We start from the raw sequence: 21,777 nt of genomic DNA, 5'->3' as shown, positions 1-21,777 counted from the left end.
CAAAGAAGGCGCGATGCTTACCTCGCAACGCTTCCCGGCACACACCAGCACACACACACAGAGACAGGGAGACAGGGAGAGTACATCGTGTCTTTCAGCCATGAAAAAAAGGCGACGAGAAAAATAGACAACAAGCGACGATGCTGACACTTGCAACAACCACACAAGGTGAGCGGGATGGGATCGGTGTGCGGCCTCGCAGACTTCGTCTCAGTAAGCTCCCCTCCCCCCTCCTCCATCCTCCTCTCTTGCACGGCTGTCATCAGCTATCGCACTCGTCAAGCGTAGCCTAGATGCACATGACGAGGGAGAAACAGAGGGTATGAGGATAGAAACACAACACAAAGGCGGGTGTCACATGAGCGGCGAGGCAGGCATAATGCAAGGCGCGCGCGCACACATACATACGCCATTCCCGTTTCTATCCGTGACTGCATGTTCCACCTGCTGCACTCGCACGCACCGACATGCCCATGGCACCAACGACACGGAGAGACACAAGTGAAAAAGTCCCTCCTCATCCTCCGCCTCCCGTTCCCCCTCCCCCGCGGTATCCCACACAAGAAAACAAAGCGAGTTTCGTCCTGTACATGTGATACATAACACCATCCGACAAACTGCCCAAAGCACACCCCCGCGCGCACAAACGCCAAGGGAAATCCGAGCAACAATAAAGAAAAAATCCACAGAGAGAAAGGATAGGGAAGAGGAGGAGGGGGTGGCCCTTGTACGCATACGTGATGGCAGCAAGCCACTCTCGCGTCGAGATTGGCATCACCGCCTCGATACCACACACACACACACACAGAAGAGAAAGAAAAGGGGAGGGGATCCAATAGAGGTGTACACACGATTGAGGTTCCCTTGGCGATGCACCGGCGACCATCACGCGTATCGTCCGTTCGTGAGGCGGTACTGCAGCGGCGCCGCGCTGCCCTTTCGTCCGCCAGTCATAGACGGCGACCGCGCCGCCGAGGCGGGCACCGCCATGATGACGTTGTTATCGCTCTGCGTGTAGTATTGTTGCCGCTCCATCAGTGCAAAGGAGCGGGCACTGGTGTTCCGGCGGTTGTGCACGTTGGCGATGGAGAGAGACGGCGGTAGCGCGCCTGGCACGATGGCCTTGTTCAATGTAGAAGAGCCTCCACCCGCTGTGATGGGCAGGCTCAAAATGCGCCGTTGCTGATGCTTCGCAGCACTGCGGTCGTGCGCGTCTATCGCTGCATAAATATCGCCTCGTGTTGCGCCGTACACCATACCGCGCGACTCCAGCTCTTGGCGCGGCACCCAATGCTCGTAGCCGCGACCGGCGCACTCGCTGCAGATAGCTTGGCGATCGAGCTGCAGATACAGGCCTGCGACACCGGTGCGGCGTCCACACAGGTAGCAGTGAAGGCATCCTTCATGGAAGAAGAGGGAGCCAACCGGGACCCGACGCACAGGGTCAACAGGGCCGCCACAGGCGTTGCACGGCACGCATAAATCTTCGACCACGTAAAGAGGCCCCCGGTAGTTGGGGTTCACCTTGTTGCGCTGGCGGTAAGCGGCGTGCTCCTCAGGGATCGTCTGGTACTGGGCGTTAACGGTCAGGCCGCTTGCGGCATACACGGTACTGTAGTTGCCATCAGCGCCGCGCTGAAACGGCTCGGAGCGCTTGCACGCGTCGGAAATCACTTGCCGACCCCCGTGCGAGTAGCGCGGCGACGATGACAGGCGCTGTTGATCTGGTACATTCGTGTACTCTGACCCGAGGACGATCGCCGAGCTATACCGAACTCCGTCTCCGAGGTGCACCGGCGCTGTCGAATGCGGTATATGATTGTCCGTCGTCTTGCTTCCTTGACTGAAAACCAACGACGTCGTCGGCACGGCTATGGCACTTGTCGCACCGTCGACCCTGATGCTCCCAGCTTGCCGCTTCACCGCCTTCGCATCGGCCTTGTCCTGTGCAGCCGCGGTTGGAGCCTTGGCGCCATCCTCTTGGACATCACCAGTGCCCCCGACGGGGTCCTCGACTTCCTCAAGCACCAAGTTGATGCCCTTCGTAGCAGTAGGAGTGTTAGCTGCACTAGGCAACGCACCGCTCGTCGCGTCAGTCGAACTGGTCTTCAACGTTGGCGCATCGGTAGGCTGTGTCGGCGACGGTGGTGCCTCTGCCTCACCTTGCTGCTCCATACCCGGGCTGGCACACGCCGGCGCGTTCGAGCGCGTCAGTTACAGAAAACAAAAAAGATGAAACACGTCCGGGCCCGCTGCGCTCATGTGAATAGAAGCGGCGGCGGAAGAGACGGGGAATCGCAAAGAGGCGGCGACAGAGAGTGGAGGAAAAATACGGGCCACCGAGGAGGCACACAGCAACACACGCACATGCACGCAATCGCTCTTGGTTGGTTGTTGCGGCTGCCGCTGCGTGGGTGCAAGAGGACTGCAGCGAAGCTCTTATTCTCGTTTGTTTTTGAATGCTCGATGAAGGAGTGGCCGTGGGAAGACGAGGGTCGAGAAGGCAAGGGGAGAAATCGGACGGGGAGACAGGCGGTAGAGAGGCAGCACTGCGGACACGAGGATTACAAAGGTGAAGCAAAGGACAAGGCGGTCCTCGGATCTTTCTGGCGACTACGTGGTGCCCCTTTGCTCCAGTTGCATGCGCACTTGCGGCACGTGCATGCAGCCGGCGTAGATATGCATTCGTGTGTCTGTGGAGCGAAAGAGAAGCGGAAGCAATCTACAGCGACGTAGAATCTCCGTCCGCCACCTCGCATGCGACACACACGCCCACTCATGACCAAGAAATCACCTCCTCTTCCGCCATTCGATGAAGCGAGGAAGTAAAAGTGCAGGGGTGCGAGGGTAAGTGGGAAGAAGGGAGGGCTCGGAGGAGACGGTTCGAGAGGGGCAGCGTCGATCTGACGACGCCTTGCTCACCTCTTCGCCGTGCGTGCGCTTATCTGCATCATGAGGTGAGCACGTATGAGACTTGCAGAAGGGTGCATCGGCAAAGGGAGAGCGGCAGAGAGCTGTTCACTGCTGCGCAAGTGCCTCCTCCTCTTCTTTTACTTCGTCTGATACGTGCGGGCACATCGCTGCACGGAGGAGCGACACAAACATAAGAAAATGTATGTATAAAAAAGAAAACAGGAAGACAGACCGGATAAGTGCGAGCGAGCGACCACGTCAGAGAGCTATCATACATACAAGGGTACATGACAAGGACTACCGAGCCAAAACCGCACAGGAGAGAGATGCGAGGGCGACAACGCGACGCGGAATAGCCAACCACAACCAGAGAGATGGCTCCCCCTCCCCCTCCCCCTTCCCCTTTCCCCCCCCACACACACACACCACACACAAAACAGAGACACAAAAACAGGCGCGCGCCAACGCGCATCTATGGTGCAGGCACACACGGGCGACGGAGCTTCAGCACCGAATGGCACCCAGAACACCGCGGCGATGAGGAGGTCAGGAATACTATGACTACAATGCAAACGGAGAGAATGATGTGAGCGAAGGGGCGGGCGGGGCACAGCTGGGCGGACCGAAGAAAAAAGGTCCCGCACACACGCACACACACAGAGAGGGACAGATGCGCACTTATCTGGTTGTACCACACGCGCCCCGCGTCGCCGCCCCTTCCAGCCTCGTTTCGCCGTCTTCCGTTCACGGCAATCCGGTTTCTCTCACGCTCTCCGCCCTTCACCTCCGCGGGATCACACACGGATACATGAGCAGGCCAAAGAGTCGTGCTCACGACGAAGATAACATCACCGCAGAACGGAGAGCAACGCCCAGACCCGGCAACCGTTGTGGACGAGTGAGAGGCGCAGAAGAGGAAGAAGAATAAAAGATAACTAGCGCGCACGAGCCCTCATCAACGTGAAAGCAGGGAAGCCGGAGGGCTTGCAGTTTACGTCACACTCCCCAGCACGGTTCTGCCCTCATCCACTTCCACTCGTGAATAACCAGCATACGGTGGACTAGGTAAGTTGCTTCTGGACCGCTTCTTTCAGCCACACCTCCTGCTCGTCATCTGTCACGTCTCCGCGGTTGTACGACGAGCCGTCCAGCCGGAACACCGTCACGTCACCCTCCTCGTCGCCAACGACGAGCACCGATGTCTCCTGCTCTGCGAAAAGGATAGTGCTGAGACGGCGATGGTCGCAGTACTCGACATTGGCGCGGGGGTGCATGGCATCCATGACCGTCCACACCTCCACATTGCCCTGCGCCGTTACCGTGGCAAAGGTGAGCGCGTTCGTATGCGACCACGTCACGTCCTGTACGGCGTCTTGCCGGACGCTGTGAAAGCGCAGCTGCGCCTTTCTCGTGCCGACCTTGTACAGACGCGACGTCCAGTCCGCCGAGGAGGTGAGGAAGTATGCCGCGCTGTAGGGCGACCACCGAACACGGTACACCAGCTCCGCGTGCGGCTCGTACTCAAAGTCGTAGTTCTCCGTCTGACTCTTGCTGCACTGCAGGACAGAGCCGTCCTCGGTGCCGACGACGTACACCGCCGTGTCCGAAGGGCAAATATCGAAGCACATGCCGCCGCATTGCCGAGACAGGATCGCCTCCTCAGCAGCACCGCCACCACCGGCGCCTCTGGCCGTCGCCGCCGCGGCACCGCTCTTCTGGTTCGGCTTTCGGTGCTGCGTCTTCTTACCGCTTTTGCCGCCCGCTGTGGACTCAACCAACACTGCCGCAGCCGCTTCTGCCTCTGCGACACCAGCAACAAAGGCTTTCTCTACCTGTATGCCCGGCTGGCGCTGCAGATGCATGAGATCCGGTGGGACGCGCTCAATCGACTTGCCCACGGCCCATTGCACGACGCGGCCGTCGGCGGAGATGGACATGAGAAACTCACCGTGCTCCTTTCCCTTCGGCACCCACTGCAGCTCCCAGATAGAGCCGGTGTGCTGGCCGCCGGTCGCGCCGACGATGGCGGGAGCGATAGAAGGGAGCAAGACGTCGTGCTGGATGTCGTAGACAACAATCTCGCCAGTGCTGCTGCCGACGGCAAGCAGACTGGGGTGCTCAAAGGAAAAGGCGAGGGCCGTGACGTCAGCTTCGCCGCGCAGGTACAGGACGAGCTCCGGAGCCACTGGGTTCTTGAGCGACCAGCAGCACACCATCCCGTGCGCCTCCTGGCCCTGAGCTCGCTTGTATGTAATCCCCAACGAGCTATCGCTAGCCCTGTTGCCGGCATCACCCTGCGGCAAGGATTGCCGGCACGCGGTGTAACCCACCGCCAGCATGTCGCTCTCACGCCGGTTCCACGTCATGCACGCCACACCGCGATCGTGCGTAAGCAGCGGCGAGCCGAAACGCCAGAGAAGGCGAATCCCCTCGCTGAGTCGAACTGGCGGGGCGTCGATGGAGGCCGAGGCTGCCGATGATGTGACTTTCGCCGCAGCATCCGGTTGTGTACCCTCCATGCCAATCACCCGCCCACCCGACTTCCCGGCCGCCGTCGCAGCTGCCTCCCCTCCAGCCCCTGGAGTCGCGGCGGAGCCGTCGGCCGGGACATCTGGCAGAGGTGTGGTGTGCACGCTGATAGCCACGGGCAGCGGCCCAGGTACCCCCGTTAGCGCCCGCATCGCAGTTGCGGGGGTAGAAGCGTTGGCGGCAAAACCGGGAATGCCCGCTCCGTTCGCCGCACCCGTCGGCGTACCTTGGCCGAAGGTCGTCACAGCAATACCGCGATAGGCAAGCTGCACCGCCTCCATGTTGTTCTGCACCACCGCACGCTCCATGATGCGCAGCGTGGAAAGCAACGTCTCGGCCAGCATCCACTGCCTGCTCGCTGCCACGCCAGCAGTCGTGACGGAGGCACCAGCAGTGACTCTGGCACTGCTCACCATGCCCCCATCGCTGCTCATCGTATGCGTTACTGTTTCGGACATCAAGGTGGACTGTCCATTCTCGCTGCTTTGGTAATCGTCGTCTAGGCTGCCGTCGTCGTCGATGTTATCTCCGTCACACAGGACGTCTTCACCATTTGTGCCGGCACCGCCACCAGCCGCGTCGGTAGCTGCGTCGCCTGCCTGCTGCTGTCGCTCCTCCTGGGTATCCTCCTCGGCGTTGTCTGCCGCCTCCAGCGCCGCCGAGTAGGCATCCTTCAGCATCCATGGGGTCACCTGCAGCGCCCCGCTGTCCTTCCTCGCCGGCGGGTGCACCTCGGACTGCACCGACTTCATTGGCGCGCGCATGGTGATGACGCCGGTGCTGTGGAACTGCGTGCCCTCGTCGGTGCGGTACGTCTCCTCCACGGCAGCATACGCGCTGTTGCGTGCCACGACGGCAGCGACCTTGTCCGGGTGCTCGTTTGACACCGCCTCATCCTGATGAACGTAGAGGAAGATGGTGGGGGTCTCGGTGAGGACGACGGTGGTGGTTGCCTTGCGCCATGCCGCCTTCTCATTTCCTGTCAGCGGCGCAGGGGGGGCGTAGGCGGCCCCCTCTAGCAGCGGGTTTCGCTGTGCGAGTCTGGGGAGCGGTGCATCGGCGGCGTTGCCAGTGACAGCCATACTGCGCCTGCGCATCGACAGGGAGTTGCACACGGACAACGATCGATCCGAGATGCGGTGGTCACAGGCGAAGGACAGTGACTGAAGGCTCGACTCAAGGCTACGGATGTCGCCACCAATGTTGCGTCGGCCGACACCGCTGCCGTGGTCACCAGCCTCGCTGCTCCCCTTGCTCTGGGTTTGGCCACCCACCACCATTGAGTCGGGTTTCATGCTGCTGCGTCTGCTCGTGTTGCACATGAAAGACGATTGCATTAAAGAGCTGCCCATCTCACTGCCCATGAGGTTCGCCATGCTGCCCACATCCTGAGTCATCTCCAGGCGACTTCCAGAGGTGCCGCCGCTGCTCAGCAGCTGCAGTTCATGCGGGACTCCACCGAGAAGGCTCTGTCGCTGCTGCAGGGGCATCGGCGTTCGGTTGATGCCACCATCGAGCACGTGAATGACGCCCTCCACCTCGGCACGCATGTCATGTGGGCGCCTCCGCACTTCCTCGCGACAGTTTGACAATGCCACCTTGACGGGCTTGTTCTGTTGCACCGATCCCCGCGACGACGACAACGACTTGTGCATGGGGCCGCTACTGCTACCACTCGTTGCCGTGGCCGTTGTGACACTCGCCGCATTCGTCACACTGTCACAGCTCTGAGGCTGTTGATTGCGACGCGACGAGAGCATGGCAAAGTTGCTCATGCTGTCCTCGGCGGCACGGGTATCGTGGGGAAGAGAGGGAGGCGGGGGCAACAAGGGTGCAAGAGAGAACAGCAACAGCTGCAAGCAGGCAAAAGTGGTGATGCCCGTGTCAATCTCGGCAGCGAGTGGCGGATGGAGCTCGGTAACGCCAGCGACAACGCAGACCGCAGTACACACGAGAACAGGAGCGAAAGGGCAGCGCCACGGTGGCAGTGGAGGAAGTGACCGAGGCAGATCGAGAGGAGCGGGATTCGCCACAGCGACGCAACACGAACTAATGTCAACAATACACTCCCAGCCGTGGTGGCTTCAAAAACGACTCGGTTAAGAGATGGGCAGCCGGTGAGGAGAGAGAAAGAGTCACGCCAGCACGCACGGAACAACGAAGCGAGGCTTCCGTTTCTGTGCCATCCAGTATGCGCAATGTGCGCGAGTGTGTCCCGACGCAGGGGGGTGGGGGGAAGCAACGAGATCGAGAAACGAAAGCCTCAACAAGAAGCAAACAGAACCGAGAGGAGGGCAGAAGCAGAGAGCTTTTATGCGTATGAGGAGGTGGCGGAGGAGGTGGTGGGGTGGCGTAGGGCGTTGGCAGCCGGCGCAGACATGGCGTAGTGGGCGTCCTTGTCACCCTAATGCAGACGGCGAAGCGAGGCGTGCAGGTGCGGTCTGCGGCACGCGCCCTTTGCTATGTCCGGCTGGCACATAGAATGTAGAAAAGAAAAACACACACAAGTGTGTCGAGCACTCGCCGTTACCGCGGCAGGACATGGGTAAGCTACACAACGGAGATAGATGAGCATCGCGTCGGCTGCTACGCATGCGTGTGCGCTCCCGCACACCACAACCCGTGCCATCATGGATGACGGAGCGCTCGCCGTAGCGCCTGGAAGCACTTGCACGCACGCACTGCAGCGGCTGCGCGCGCCCTTTTGCCGTCGCTTGGTTTTCTCTTCTCTCTTGTTGCTGTGCGCAAACAGTGGAATAGTGACTGGCTTGGATTTTGATTGTCGCCACAGACACACACACACACAGAGGGAGGGTGAGCGTACTGGACCCTGCCATACCACGCACGGAGGGGTGTGTTGAGCCCTTCCCATCCCCCGGTCCTCATCACGGAGGAAGGGAGGGCGGAGAAGCGCTTTTTTTTCGTGCTTTCGCTACACCGGTTCCGCATGTCATGCTATCACGGACGCGTGAGCAAGTGTACGCAGACAAAGTTGTCCGAAAGGAGTCAGCAAGCGCACGAGAAAGATGGCAATACGACATCCGCGCGTGCGTGCACCACACACACACACACACACACACACACACACGTACGCCGACACAAAACGGCGCAGGGAGACCGAGATAGAAGGAGCGAGGGCGGAGAAGTTCACAGCAACGGTGTGGGCAGAAAAGAGCAAGAAAGTACGCACACAAGATGGTCAGAGACAGAGAGGGACGTGAATGATGGAAGAAAGTCGGGAAATGCAAGACAGACCACATCCACCAAGTGCGCAACTATACACACACACGCAACGCACGCATGCAGAGGCACCCAAACGCAAGCAGCAACGACAAGGGTACCAGACAACAACAGAAATGACAAAGATGTATGATAAGGGGACGCAGAGAACCACAAGCGCACCGACGTGCTCGAGAGCGCCTGTGCTCCACACAACTACAACAACGAAAGACTCAAAGGACACCCTATGGAGAGGGAACATTCGTCAGCACGGCCTCCTCGGCCTCTCCTCACGGACCCACCGACCTTTCAACATTTTGGACTACTTCTCTTTCGTCAACGCCGACGCATCCGCTTCTTCACCCTTTCCCCAGTAGAAAGTCCTCGAGGATGGTGATCGAGTACTTGTGCTCCGCCACGTTCGGCCGGCTGCTCACATCCACGAATGCCAGAGGAATCCCCAGCTGATCAAAGCTGAAGCTCTTCGCACGCGCTCCGGCCGCCCCACGCAAATGCCCATGGTGAGGCGGCGCCTGCTCTCCGCCGTCATCGCTGTCCGCGCCGTCCAAGGAGAGCATGTACCGACGGTCACCACCGCTTCTGCCACCGCCAGACTTGCCTTCACTCGTGATGACCGCGTTGTTGCTGTCGCGTACGCTCTCCACGCGACCCATTGCATTCTGCCGCGACTCGATCGAGGCAACCATCGCCGCCTCTAGAAGCTTGCGCACCGCCTTGGAGGCGTAGCTGATCACCTCGTCGCGCTTCGTGCATGCAAAGAGGAGCCGGCGAACCCCGTAGAACTCAGGCGACTGCAGAACGTTGAGGAGAAGCTCGGCCAGCGCGGCAACGCCCTCTTGTCGATTGTCCTGGACAGTGACAGAGTCGATGACCACGACGACGTTTACGGCTTCACTGAGGACGCGCAGCATGCCCTGGTACAGGCGCGGATGTCCAGGGCAGTCAACAACCTTCACTCCTGCCATGCCTTTGGAGCGGCCATGCTGCGCAGCTGCAGACATGTACCCAATATTTTCACGCATACTTGTCCGTGAATCCAAGAGCTGCTGATGGTGCACAAGCTGCACGAAGAGTGCCGTCTTTCCACTCCCGGGCAGGCCAATCAGCACCGTTGTCGTCCGTGGCCGCCGGCGGCTGAGCACACCACCAAACCTCAGTATACGCCTAAACACAAAAAACACAACCAGGTAGCCAAGGACTAGGGTACCTGACAGCCACACCCACTCCGCAGAAGAGAAAGTGTTCAAACGTGCGGCAATACCCCCAACCGTCATCGGCGACGCAGCGCCCGCTGGCAAGGCATCATCCCCTGCAACAGCGTGCTGCACTGCGGCAGCGGCTTCCAGTGCTCGAGTGACCTCCGGGGTGGCCGCGTAGACAGCGGTGGCGGCGATGGGCTGGACACCGTCTCCTTGGCGGCTTGCGCTGCTGCGAAGATGGGTCCAGATGCTGGACACCGCCTGTTGCACGGCGTCTTGCATCGCCGTTGCATTGCGTCCCAGTCGTGCGAGAGCGGAATTCCACGCCCGTGGCGTGGCCAAGGTCATTGCTGTCGCCGGATGCACATGAGCAACGCCGTCCGCCTCCTTGGCGTTCTCCAGCGATTCCCTGTGCGTGAGACTCTGCTGCGCCGCTGCGCAGAGATCCTGTAGCCCGGCAAGAACACCACTGCGGATGACTTTCTCTTCTTCCACGGACAGGCCGGTGTCACCTCTCGCTGCGGAGAGCTGATGCCCTTCGGCGGTGTATTTGTCGAGGGCCACCCGCACCGCCTCTATGATTGTCTCGTTGACCAGGACCGCATGTGAGACACTCATGATGCGCACAGCAACAGTGACGTATCCGCTCGCTTGCAGCTTCCTTCTGTCTGGGTGCTGTCGCCCTGTGGGTGTGGGTGAGCGGTGGCGTGGTTTTCTTTGTGAGTTCGCTGCTGGGTAAACCCTCCAAAAAAAAAAACGCTGAGGAGGGCACTGAAATTAAAGATGATGAGGTAGAAAAAGGGAGACGCGTGGGGTGGCGGCATGGCCGTGGATGGAGGAGGGAGGGGGGGGCGTGACAGTGGCTGGCGTGCGCCCACATACATGAAGAGGAGCCACGTTCGTCAGGTCATGGCAGCCTCGACTCTGTGTAGCGTCCCTGCAGTTGGCTTGGCCCAGGGGACGGTTCTTGACGTACCATTTGGTTTTTTTTCTTTTGGTTCCCGCCCATTATTATGGGTGCCACCTCGCAGATGAGCTGGTGCTTCAGCGCACGTGTCAACGCGCACGCACCAAATAGAAGCACCACAGATAACATGCACAAAGCTGCTGAAACCCCCATGCGGGAACCGCGTGTATGCGTGCCAAGCGAACAGCACGGAAGAGGAGTAGGTGATGGGGGTTGGGGTGGAGGTGGTGGTGGAGAGGTGACACCACATGCCGACTCGTTATAACTCTCTTCAGCTGCCCTCTGTGAAGATGATGGAAACAAAGGAAAAGAATATAAATAAAAAAGACGGATCAGAGGCCGCACACGCACACGCGCACACGTCACAGCTGCCCATGAGCGGAGAGACATGGGCACGAAGAAAGTCACGGAGGGCGCGACACGGTGAAACACCCGCCCCATCCCTCTCTCCCCGCCCCAGTGAGCTACCAGCACCACATGTCGTCTCTCTCCTTTGTTTTTCTTTATTTTCTTCCCCATCCTCACACCGCTGTGCTCTTGTTCAGGGACGCATACGACTTCTTCAGAGCTTGGCCTAGCTGATGGTACTCCGGCATCCCCTTCGTCTCCCCATAGACGGCAAACGTCACCGGGTGCTTGATCAGCTGCGCACACACCTCCTGGAGACGTGTCATTGTCACCTGCGCGCTGCCCTGGATAGTCTCCTGCGGCGTAATCGTGTAGTTGTGCACGAGAAGATTGAAGCCCATGTCATTCAGCAGCTGCTCACGCCCCTCGCCCAACAGGATGAGCTGCGAGCTTAGCTGGTTTTTGGCCATCTCCAGGTGCATCGGGGTGATGCGCTGGCTAATCGACGCCGACTGGAAAACCATGATCTTCAAAAGGTTGTTCACGTGCTCGTGTGGCGCAGAGCCGTAGAGGCCGATCAAACCACCATCGCTGTACCACGCCGTAATGCACTCCATGCCGTGTAGGTTCGGCTCCCGGTTCAGTACCTCACGAAACAGCTTCGTTTGCATGCCCTTGCCAGGCCCGCCAGAGCTGAACGACGTGCCACCCCCCAGGAGCGTCTGAATGACCGAGTAGGTGAAGTAGTCCGGGTGGGCCATTGGGATAGCTTGGAAGAAGAGCGCCATGTGGCTGAGGTTCTTCTCCTGAAACTTGTTCATGGACTCCGGCGCCGTTGTGTTCTGCACGTACTCGACGCCGCCCGTGTACGGGTGAAGCTGAGCTGTCGCAGCAGCTGCCTTGTTCGCCGTCTCTGCGCTAGACGAAAGGACGGATGGCGCCGTCACTTGAGGGAACTGCAGCCGCACCTCCGCTTCCTGCACAAACGCCTGGTGATCTGTCACACCCGTCGCCGCCAGCACCGTCCGCTCCGGCGTGGTGTAGCGGCGGTGGAAGGCGTGGAACCTCTCCAGTGTCAGCTGCTCCAGCTGCTGCTCCGTCGGGGAGAGCGGGTTGCCGAGCCCACGACCGCTCCAGCCGGCCTTGTGGACAAGCTCGAACAGCATGCTTGTCGCGTCTCGGCTCATGAGAGAACTGCGATGCAGGGTCTGTGCCTTCGCCACGGCGAACTCCTCCTCGTTCTCGGTTGGGTGCAGCCACATTCCGTTCAGTACCTCAAGCCCTTCCTTCTGGTGGTAGCGCGGCATCATGAGCATGACGGACATGGCCTCGCGGTTGTTAGTCACCTTGTATGCGTTGCCAAAGACACCGAGTGACTGGCTAATCGTCTCGGTCGTCATGCGTGTGTTGCTGCGCAGCGGGAGCGACTCCATCACCGCCGCAGCGCCAAAGCTTCCCTCCTCCTCAAACTTGGGCCCGTTCAAGGAGAAGAGCCCCATGCCAGTGATGCCGTTGCCGTCTTCGCATGTGATGACGCGCAGGCCGTTCGTAAGACGGGATATGGTGAAGTTCTCGCGCGTGACTGTCTCCGCAACGCCGCGGACAAGGCGACTCGCGGCAAGCATCGCTATCGATTCGAAGGTGCGGGGAGGGGGAGGGGGAAGAGGCAGGGGCTAGTGGCAGTTGTTTATGTGTTTCTCTTCGTGGATATATGTTGCCGTGTGGAGAGCAATTTCAGAGGCGTGCGTGGGAGTGAGAGCAACAGAGAGAGCGAGCAAGTTGACATCAGCACGAGGCCCACAGCATGCAGACAGGTGAGGCACCCAACAAGGAAACACTAACGAGTTCAACGCAAGCTACGGCGAAAGATCGAGAGCGAGAGAAACGTAATCGCGAAACTCCTGACGCGACATGAGTGCACCACCCTTCATCTCACCCGCCGACATGGCCCTCCAGTTTTTCTTCTTTTCGCGACCACACATGCAAGCTTGAGATACAGTTTAACACAGTGAAAAAATACGATAAGCAGCCGTTCGCATGTGAAGAGAGGGCAGCGCACAGCTCGACGCCGCCGCCGCAAAGACGGCATGCGCGCAGGCCCTTCGTATTCGCTGCTTTTCCTTACTTGTTAACTCGCCGAAACGACTCCCGGGCCGAGGCGCGTTTTTCCCCCTGTCCCTCGCTCCCATAGGGGCATGCCATGTCTACGAGCAGGCTTGTGCGTGCGCGCCTCCCCGCTCCCGCCTCCGTCCCCCGCCCCCGCTCTCTCTCCCTCTCGTTTTTTTTCCGGTGTGTTTGCTCCTTGTGATTCACCCGACTCGCGCGCGCCGTCTTCCTTGTTGACGATTATCGATGTGCTGCCCCCTCCCTGCCCCGTTTCTCAGTGTCTTCTTGGCTCTTGTGTGCGCATCTTCAACATGCCCACGTGAGATACGCTCCAGTGCACAAGGACACACGAGCGCAGGCAAGCGTCCCGCTTTAGCTGGGCACCCTCCTCCTCTTCCATTCCCCCGCACCGCGTGCCGTCGCTTCACACGCGTACACGTACACATACACATATACACATAAATGCCGACACGGTAGCTTGAACAGTTTTGGCAGTAAAACGTTGCGCAGACCTGTGCACATCCTCTGCAGGATTCCGCTTCGCATCAGGTGGCTGCTTGAACGGCAGAAAGGGAAGAAAAAGGGAGGAAGGGAGGGACGAGAAGGTTGCTGGGCGCTCGCGCAGGCCGAAACGCGCGCGCACTCGCGGGAAAAATGCCGTCGCTCTGCGCTCCCTTCAGTAACGCTGATTCCAGAATAAAACAAAAACGACTGCCAGTCATTCTCCCCAGCTCCGTGCCGTCGCCTACTTGAACATGGAGGCAAACGTCATGCCCTTCGCCTGCATCTCCCTTAACGCCAAGCACGGCGCCGGAAACTCCTCCGAGCCGAGCGCGCGCTGGTACACCAGCATCTTGCGTACGATCTTGTCAATCCCCGCCACGTGATCCGCGTAGTAGCACAACCCGCCCTTCCACGCTGGGAAGCCAAACCCGTAGACAGAGGTGCAGTCAATGTCAGCCGAGTTGGTAACGATGCCGTCTGCCATGATTTTAGCCGCCTCATTTACCATGACGAACACGATGCGTTCAAAGATCTCCTCCTCGCAGAACGGCCGGCGCGTCACACGACGGCGCTTGCTGCAGTCGATTGTGCGGTACTCGACGGAGTAGTTATGCTGCAGAATAAGAGATGACAAGCTGACCAGTGGAAATCGCTGGCGCGACGCCGCGCTCGAAGCTGCCACGGCCGATGTCGTAGCAGTGTCCGACAACATGGGAACGCAGCTCGCAGCGGTGGTGGCGCCTGCAGCCGATCTGCGATTGGCGGAATTGCCGGTGCCCAGGCGGTTTGGCGCAGATCCGGTCCACAGCCAGGATGCGATAGGATGGCGCAGGCGATACCCCAGACTTGCCTCCTGCGGTGTCAAATACTTGTACCAGCCCTCTCGCGTTTTGCGCCCAAGGGTGCCGGTGGCAATGAGAGCATTGGAGATGTCAAAGACCGGCCGACTCGGAAGAAACCACGCGTTGCTGAGCTCAAAGGGACTTGGCACGCTCGGCTCAACGCCGACCCGCTTGGGCGGCGGTACCGAGCTGCCGTTTGCGCGAGCTGCCACTTCCAACATGGACGTGCGCGCCATGGCCATCACATCCAGGCCCATAATGTCCTCAAGTTCGAAGAGGCCACGAGTGAAGTGGAAATCTTTGCGCAGCACACTATCAATCTGTCGCGGGAAGCAGCCGTCTTCCAGCATTGCGTACGCTTGGTAGAGCGCTGTGAGCAGCAGCCGAGTCCCAACGTAGCCGTGACGGCTGACGGATAATATCGGGTACTTGTCGAGTTGGCACAAGAGGTGCATAACGCGCTCCACAACCCACCGCTCCGTCGCAGCGCCACGGATCACCTCCACCAGCGGGGACTCGTTTGCTGGGGGGAAGAAGTGGATGCCGAGCACCTGCCCAGGGCGCTGCGTCACGGCCGCGAGCTCATTCACATCCTGCGCCGACGAGCCCGTTGCAAAGATCGTGGAGCGCTTGCAGACAGAGTCGAGGCCGGCAAGGATGTTCTGCTTGATCGCCGCAACCTCCGGTGCACACTCGAAGACGAGATCAGCATCCGCAAGGACAGGAGGGAACGGCACTATGTGGCTACCCATCACGCGCAGTCGGTGCAACATGTCGTCACAGCGGTGCCTTGACAGCCGGTGTGTCTCAACACGGCTGCGCAGGTAGTCTTCGATGGTACGGCGAGCAACCTCCTGCCGGTGAGCCTCCGCCTCCACCAGGATGACCTCGATCTCCGACTGCCACAGCAGCATGAGTGCAATCGACGTTCCCATGGTCCCAGCGCCAATGACAGCCACCTTCTTCAGCCCGAGCCGCGCCGTGGCGTCGTCGGTAAGAACGTCAGACACGGGGGCCGCCGAGAGGGGAGGGTTCACCGCGACATGCACGGCCGCACTACGGTCTTTGATAATCGCCAGTCCTTGTACCGGGCGCTGCTGACCGATCGATGGCTTCTCCCATGACATCGATGTCCGTTGCGACGCACGCATCAGGTGCTGCATTGCCTGGGTCTCAGGCAGGAGAAGACAAGACTCAAACAGCGCCCGCTCCGCCGCTACGTATGCAGCCGCGGCGACGCGTTCATCAACACTCCCCCAGTTCGCAACGCCCCGGCTTCCGTCGAGACGACAACTGTGCGCGACGGCCAGCTTTACCGCCTCGATCGCGCGGTGTGGAGCCCGAACCTCGCGCGGGACAGCGTCACGCAGCTTGTGCTCCATCCACGCGTACCAGCCGCGGCTCAAGAAGGCGTGCTTCGCGTACACCGAGCACGTGCGACGACGGTGCAGGGCTAGCGTCTTTGCCGCCTGCGCTTCCTCCAGCGCGTTCAGGCCGGTCGCCTTTTCCCCATGGCCGCCTGGGGTGCCTGGAGTGGCCGGGGTGACGTGCTGCTCAATGAATTCCGCCAACGCCGTCCAAAAGTGTGGGGCGCTGTACGCTGGTACGTCAATGAGGCCGATCCGGTACGCTTCTTTCGCGTACACTCGGCGGCCGTAGCACAGCATGTTCAGCGCGTGCGGCACGCCAACGAGACACACAAGCCGCTGTGCACCGCCACCGCCGGGGGTGATACCAAACCGCACCTCTGGGAAGCGGAACTGTGCATTCACCTCGCAGATGCGGTAGTCCGCCGCCAGAGCAAGCTCGAGCCCCCAGGACGAGCAGAGGCCCTGAATAATTGCTACACACACCTTTGAGCACATGGCAACCGCGGCTGTTAGCTCCGACAAGGATGGCACAGGCGGCTGCGCGGTGGGGTCGGAGATGAAGCACTCCGTGAAGTTGGCAATATCGATGCCGCTGGAGAAAAAGCGGTGACTGGTAGAGGTGAGCACAATGAGGCGGCAGTCGGCGTCGGCTTCTAGCGTCTTGAGGGCGCGCAAGACCTGCGCTCGCATCGGTGCACATAGTACGCAGCCGCCGATGTGCGAGCGCGGCGGCGCCGAGCTCAGCATACGGATCAGCCCAACCCCACCGCGTCGCTCGACGCGGACAAACTCGTTGTCCTGCAGGTGTTTCGACACGGTCTCTAGGCGCTTCATTGTGTGGGTATCTGTCAGGGGAGGGGTTATCCTCACGAGTGCGTCAAGAGGAAACACAAAGGTGGGGATAGTGAGCTCCGACGATGGGCGGAGGCGAGGGGGAAAGGGCGTGGAGAAAGAGGCAATGGTGTCGGTTAGAACGCTACCGAAAGTTGTGGTGCAGTTGGGTGCGGCAAAGGCAGTGCACGGCACGATGGAGGAGATGCAGAGAGTGATGCCGTACATGCATTCGTGGCGAGGTCGGACCGAACAAGGTCCAAAGAGGGAGGGGAGGAAGGAAGGGGGGACGAGGAGCGACATGGGGCAACCGCAACTGTCATCGAGAACGGATAAAGACGCAATGCGAGAAACTGCCACAGTGCGTTCCGCGACAGCAGCTCATGTATACCTCGTCAAAGATGGAAAACAGAAGGGTGTGCCCCGACCGCGGTCATACCTCCCGTGCGAATGCATCAACCAACACGCATGTCACCGGAGAAGAGGGCCAAGCGACGGCGGCTCACATCTCCCTCCCTCCCTCTCTCTGATTATCATTTCTCTCTCCACCTAACCCCTGTCAGCGCCCCTCCCCTCCCCTCTCCCCCCTACCACCACCGCCACCACCACGGCCACCAATCCGCTCATGCAACGGACCTTGCCCCCGCTTTCCTGCTTCCGCAGACACGGATGTCTCCCTCTCCCACGAAAGAAAAAAAGCAAAAGAGGGACAGCACATGACATTTGTCCGCCGTGTGTACGTGTGTGTGTGTGTGTGTGTGTGTGTGTGCTGGCACGCACCTTTTTACTTCGCTCGCCACACTTCTTTATGTTACCCAAAGACGCCCCGTCTCCTTGGCAGCTGTTATTGTGGCATTGACGGTGACGAAGTGGGGGAGGGAGAGGGAGGGGGAGGGGGGGGCGCACCCCTCCCCGACACACACACACACAAAACACCCGCACCGAAGGGCGGCATAAAACAACAACACCAGAAAAAAAGGAGGGGTCTCTCTGCAACCTTTTGCCTTTGTTTAGGCCTGCGTGCCCAGAAGCACAGCTGCTGCACAACAGAATGGCATCGCCAGCGCGCGCGCGTTTTTCTTTTTTGGTAAGAACACATCAACTCAACCACGCCTGCCATGGGCAGCACGCCATCAACCTCGGCTGCAGCAACCCCTCAAACTCCATTTGTCGAAGGTCGATAGGACGACGGCGCTGGCTGTGCTCCGTGTCACATGGAGTCACAGACGGTGCCCCTGCGGCAGCAGTCGCTGCGGACTTTCCGGATGCCTTCAGCCTGGCCTCCTCCGGATGACGCATCGAGAAAGACGCCGACGCCAATGGCAGTGACGATGATTCCGACAGAGATGCAGACGACGAAGGTGCTGAGCAGTTGCTGTTCTCATTATCCCCATCATCTGCCGGCGGCTCACTCTGCAACGTGTATCGGTTTAGGAAAGGCTCCAAGGCGGCCGCAATGCCGTCAGAGGTATCTCCATAGGCGGTGCTCGACGTAAACCGAGAAGAGTCGCGGGCCGCCTTGCCGGCGCTGCTGAGCTGCGGCACCACATCCACCCCCATCAACTCTGATATCGCCGCGCACTGCGCGAAGGTGACGAGGGCTAGACGCGTTTCTCGCGAGGGCAGCAGACGGCTGCGCGTATACACATTTCCGCCTGGCCCACCGCTGCTCCCCATAGCCGAGGCGGAGGAACCGCCAAGCCGGCGCAGCTCCTGTGCAGTCCACTTCAGCAGCCGGCGCCGCACGCCCTCCCCACTGGTCTCGTCAATGCGGCTATGCAGAAAGCGAAAGAGTGGAAAGATGTGACGAGCCGCACGCAGGCGCTCTTCCATTGTAACGACCCGACGACTGGCACCCGTCGGGGGCGCCATGCGCAGACGCACCGGCTGCGCAGGAACCGTCGAAAGAGGCAAAGACGAAGCGCTGAAGACAGATGCCGTCGCCGATGACGTCCACATCGCAGACGAGCGGGAAAAGGCGCCACTCATGTTGCTGCTGCTGCGGGGTTGCTCCACTGGCATGCTACCTTTGATAACAAGAGTGATGAGCTTGTGCAGCAGCCCTACGGGCTCATCCTCCGTCCCAAGCATTGACAGACTAGGGGCGAGGTACAGCAAGTACACTGGCCGATCCACCCGCGTCACGACGGCTAAATAGAAGGCCACAATGTCCATCCACCAATCAGCGTTTCCGCACGAACCGGCGATCTGCTGACGACGGAGGTCATCCGCCAGTCGCCCGTACACGAGCGTTGCGCAGTCGCGCAGAATGCGGAGATAGGGCTGCGACAGTGTGTTGAAGAAACGCTCGAGGGGCTGCGCTGAGGCCAGCGAGGCACCGGGCGAGGCGGCCGCAGAACTCCAGTCAGCAAGGCCAGTGCCAGCAATGAGGCCAAGCGAGTCCGACCGTGGAAGGAGAAATGCGGTGGGCGAGAAGGATGCAGGACTGCTGCGGCCAGAGGACGCAGTCGCGGTTGGTCGTGACGTGCCCGCGTCTGCAGCAGTGATCGGGGTGCTGGGGAAGGCACTGACCGAACCACCGGCACTCCCACCCGGAAGCAACGATGCCGACACTGAAAGGAGGGCTGACGGGCTCCCCGGCCCGGGCGTCGCTGGAGAGCCGAACGGGCTGCCGCGGACAGACGCCTGGCGCGACGTCAGCGACATCGCGCAGGATGGGCCGCCGCCGCCGAGCCCGTACATGCCCCCGAGACGTGACCATCCGCCCTGCTGTTCCTCTGCATCTCTCGGCTCTAGCGTCAACTCTACATCCAGCAGCCGGTTCAGCAGCACGCGCACAATGTCGTTCCGGTACGACAGGAGCTTGTTGTTGTGCTCTACCGTTACATCGAGAAAGCTTGGCGCGCCGGCTGCTACTGCCGTACCAGGCACAACAGCTACGCCCCTGCCGCCCTCGCTGCTGAGCTGGCCAGCTACCCCTCCACCAGATCTACCCTTCCTGCGGGCCGCTGCTGCCGCTGAGCTGTCGCTACCACCACCACCGCCAGCAAAGGCGGCTCTGACGTAGCGTCCAGATGGGCCACCCGTGAGACCGTCGCTCACGGCCGACCTCGCGCGACCGCCGCCACGCGCGCCGCCGTCGCTCAGTTCTGTGTCACTCGCCGTCGTGGTGGTATCCATCAAGGACGAGCTGTCTCCAAGTGGAGATGGATGTGGCAGAGTCGGCTGTCGCAGCGACACCTCGCCAGCCCTTGCCCCCTCCAAGAGCGTCGCGCTCACGTAGCCTGACGGAAGCACGCCGGTCGTTGGAAGCATCGACGACAGTGAGGCGTGGTGGCACTGCTGCCTTGCCGACATCGGAGAGGATAACCCTCCCAGGTCGGTTCCGCTCTCCTCTGACGTGCCTCCTGGGAGGGTCAAGGAGTAGGAGCCCGTGGCGGGCGGCAGCAGCCACGGAGAGCCGCTCAGATCACCTCTTCCATCGACGTGCCGCGAGCGCAGCGACTTTAAAAGTCCCACCGCGCGCTGCAAGCTTTGGCTGTTGCCGAGGCGTGGATGGTACGCTGGGGTGTGCCCCTCCAGTGCCAAGTACAGCAACACAGCGGTACACGCCACGTGGTGCCGTCGTTCCGCCCACCGCCGCCGCGGCATAAAGTCGGCAATGCAGCCCTCGAGCAACTCCACAACATAGTTGGGGCTGTACTTGGCCGCCACCGCGTTCAGGACGCGGATGAAGCTGTCGCTCGGGATGGAACGCCGCGCGCCGTCGCGCACGGGTGGGCGCAGTTGACATGGTTTCAGCAGCACCTCGAGAACGCCGCGCACGGTTTGCTGCGACTGATCAATCAATACCAGACACACCCGCTCGAAGGCAATTTGGAGTCGCACGTGCCAACGCGTGATGACGTGGAGCGCTGCCACGGAACGATCCCGACCGCTAGCGTGGCGCGCTGCTACCCGTGCACCTCCAGCTTCGCTGCCGCTGTGATCGCCGCCGCCGGCGCTAGCCGTGCGTGATCCGCGCGTCTGCGCCGCTGCCGGGTTGCCCGCCACCGCCTCGACGACGCGCCACCATGGCATTGTGTTCAAGACGCCAAGCACGAGTAGGCGCAGTTCCGAGAGGGCACTACGGTAAGCACTTCTCACTGCGTCGCCCTCCACGCACGGCGGAAACCCACTGAGCAATGATGATGCGCCAAAATTGGCGCTGCCGTCGACGACCGACGACGCCAACGGACGGTTCAGCTCGCGTAGCCACTGCTCCGTCCCGAGCAGACACTCCACGACCTCGCGGTCGCGCATCTCCGCTAGCGAGGTGCGTCGCAGCACTTCCTGGAGTGCCTGCACGTGTAGCAAGTTTTTCCGAAGGACATACACGTCGGCTGCGGCTGCCGCGCCACCACCGCGAAGACCGGCGGCACCTATGTCACCGATGTGGCTCTGTCGATTTCGAAGCAGTCCGCAGGACGCGAAAAGATTGCTGCCTTCAGCCAGCGCAGAGGCTGCAGCAGCCGGCACACCGCCGCCGCTGTCAAGATCATACGTGGTCTGAAGCGGCGGAGAACAGGAGCCGCTGCGGCAGCGCTTACGTCCGCCTGGCCGCATTGCGTCTGGCTAGCGTCAGCACAAGGGATAAGTAGAGGTGGACGCAGAGTAAAGTCCGGGTGGAGAGGCCTGAGCAAAGTGCGCGGGGTCCGTTACTTCTTGATCCAGCAGTACTCATCCCACACGTGTGTGTGTGCGTGTGGGGGGGGGGGGGGGGTAACGTCTGCGTCAACGCCAAACCAACAACGCAAAGCGGAAACGCAAACGAGGTGCAGAGAAGAGGAGGGATGGGGGGCAGAGAAGAACGTGGTGAGGGTGGAGAGCAGGGGAGGTGATGACGCGTGAGACAACCAAAGTAGAACCACACGCGTCACACTACATACAAGACACATGTAGGTGTATGTGTGTGTACTGCCTTTCTC

The 21,777-nt window shown here is 60.6% G+C and overlaps 6 protein-coding genes across 6 annotated transcripts; all 6 read right to left on the bottom strand.

The window, feature by feature from the left end:
* Positions 1-885: 885 nt before the first annotated feature.
* LMXM_32_2640 (conserved hypothetical protein) lies at positions 886-2,175 on the bottom strand (the record flags this gene model as incomplete). The annotated part of the gene is made up of 1 exon (XM_003878472.1): positions 886-2,175. The coding sequence occupies one exon, from the start codon at positions 2,173-2,175 to the stop codon at positions 886-888; it is 1,290 nt and encodes a 429-aa protein (XP_003878521.1).
* Positions 2,176-3,974: 1,799 nt separating this feature from the next.
* Positions 3,975-7,097, bottom strand: LMXM_32_2630 (putative dynein intermediate chain; the record flags this gene model as incomplete). The annotated part of the gene is made up of 1 exon (XM_003878471.1): positions 3,975-7,097. One exon carries the CDS (start codon positions 7,095-7,097, stop codon positions 3,975-3,977), a length of 3,123 nt encoding a protein of 1,040 aa, XP_003878520.1.
* A 1,923-nt stretch (positions 7,098-9,020) lies between these two features.
* LMXM_32_2620 (conserved hypothetical protein) lies at positions 9,021-10,499 on the bottom strand (the record flags this gene model as incomplete). The annotated part of the gene is made up of 1 exon (XM_003878470.1): positions 9,021-10,499. One exon carries the CDS (start codon positions 10,497-10,499, stop codon positions 9,021-9,023), a length of 1,479 nt encoding a protein of 492 aa, XP_003878519.1.
* An 870-nt stretch (positions 10,500-11,369) lies between these two features.
* On the bottom strand, positions 11,370-12,821 carry LMXM_32_2610 (metallo-peptidase, Clan ME, Family M16; the record flags this gene model as incomplete). Its single annotated transcript, XM_003878469.1, has 1 exon — positions 11,370-12,821. The coding sequence occupies one exon, from the start codon at positions 12,819-12,821 to the stop codon at positions 11,370-11,372; it is 1,452 nt and encodes a 483-aa protein (XP_003878518.1).
* Positions 12,822-14,047: 1,226 nt separating this feature from the next.
* Positions 14,048-16,852, bottom strand: LMXM_32_2600 (putative enoyl-CoA hydratase/Enoyl-CoA isomerase/3-hydroxyacyl-CoA dehydrogenase; the record flags this gene model as incomplete). The annotated part of the gene is made up of 1 exon (XM_003878468.1): positions 14,048-16,852. One exon carries the CDS (start codon positions 16,850-16,852, stop codon positions 14,048-14,050), a length of 2,805 nt encoding a protein of 934 aa, XP_003878517.1.
* Positions 16,853-17,947: 1,095 nt separating this feature from the next.
* Positions 17,948-21,112, bottom strand: LMXM_32_2590 (conserved hypothetical protein; the record flags this gene model as incomplete). The annotated part of the gene is made up of 1 exon (XM_003878467.1): positions 17,948-21,112. One exon carries the CDS (start codon positions 21,110-21,112, stop codon positions 17,948-17,950), a length of 3,165 nt encoding a protein of 1,054 aa, XP_003878516.1.
* Between the last annotated feature and the right edge of the window lie 665 nt (positions 21,113-21,777).

The sequence above is a fragment of the Leishmania mexicana genome, chromosome 32 (assembly GCF_000234665.1).
Source record: "Leishmania mexicana MHOM/GT/2001/U1103 complete genome, chromosome 32".
Taxonomy (NCBI): domain Eukaryota; phylum Euglenozoa; class Kinetoplastea; order Trypanosomatida; family Trypanosomatidae; genus Leishmania; species Leishmania mexicana.
The sequence above is the reverse complement of the archived record's forward strand: the minus strand, read 5'-3'. Positions and strand labels throughout refer to the sequence as shown.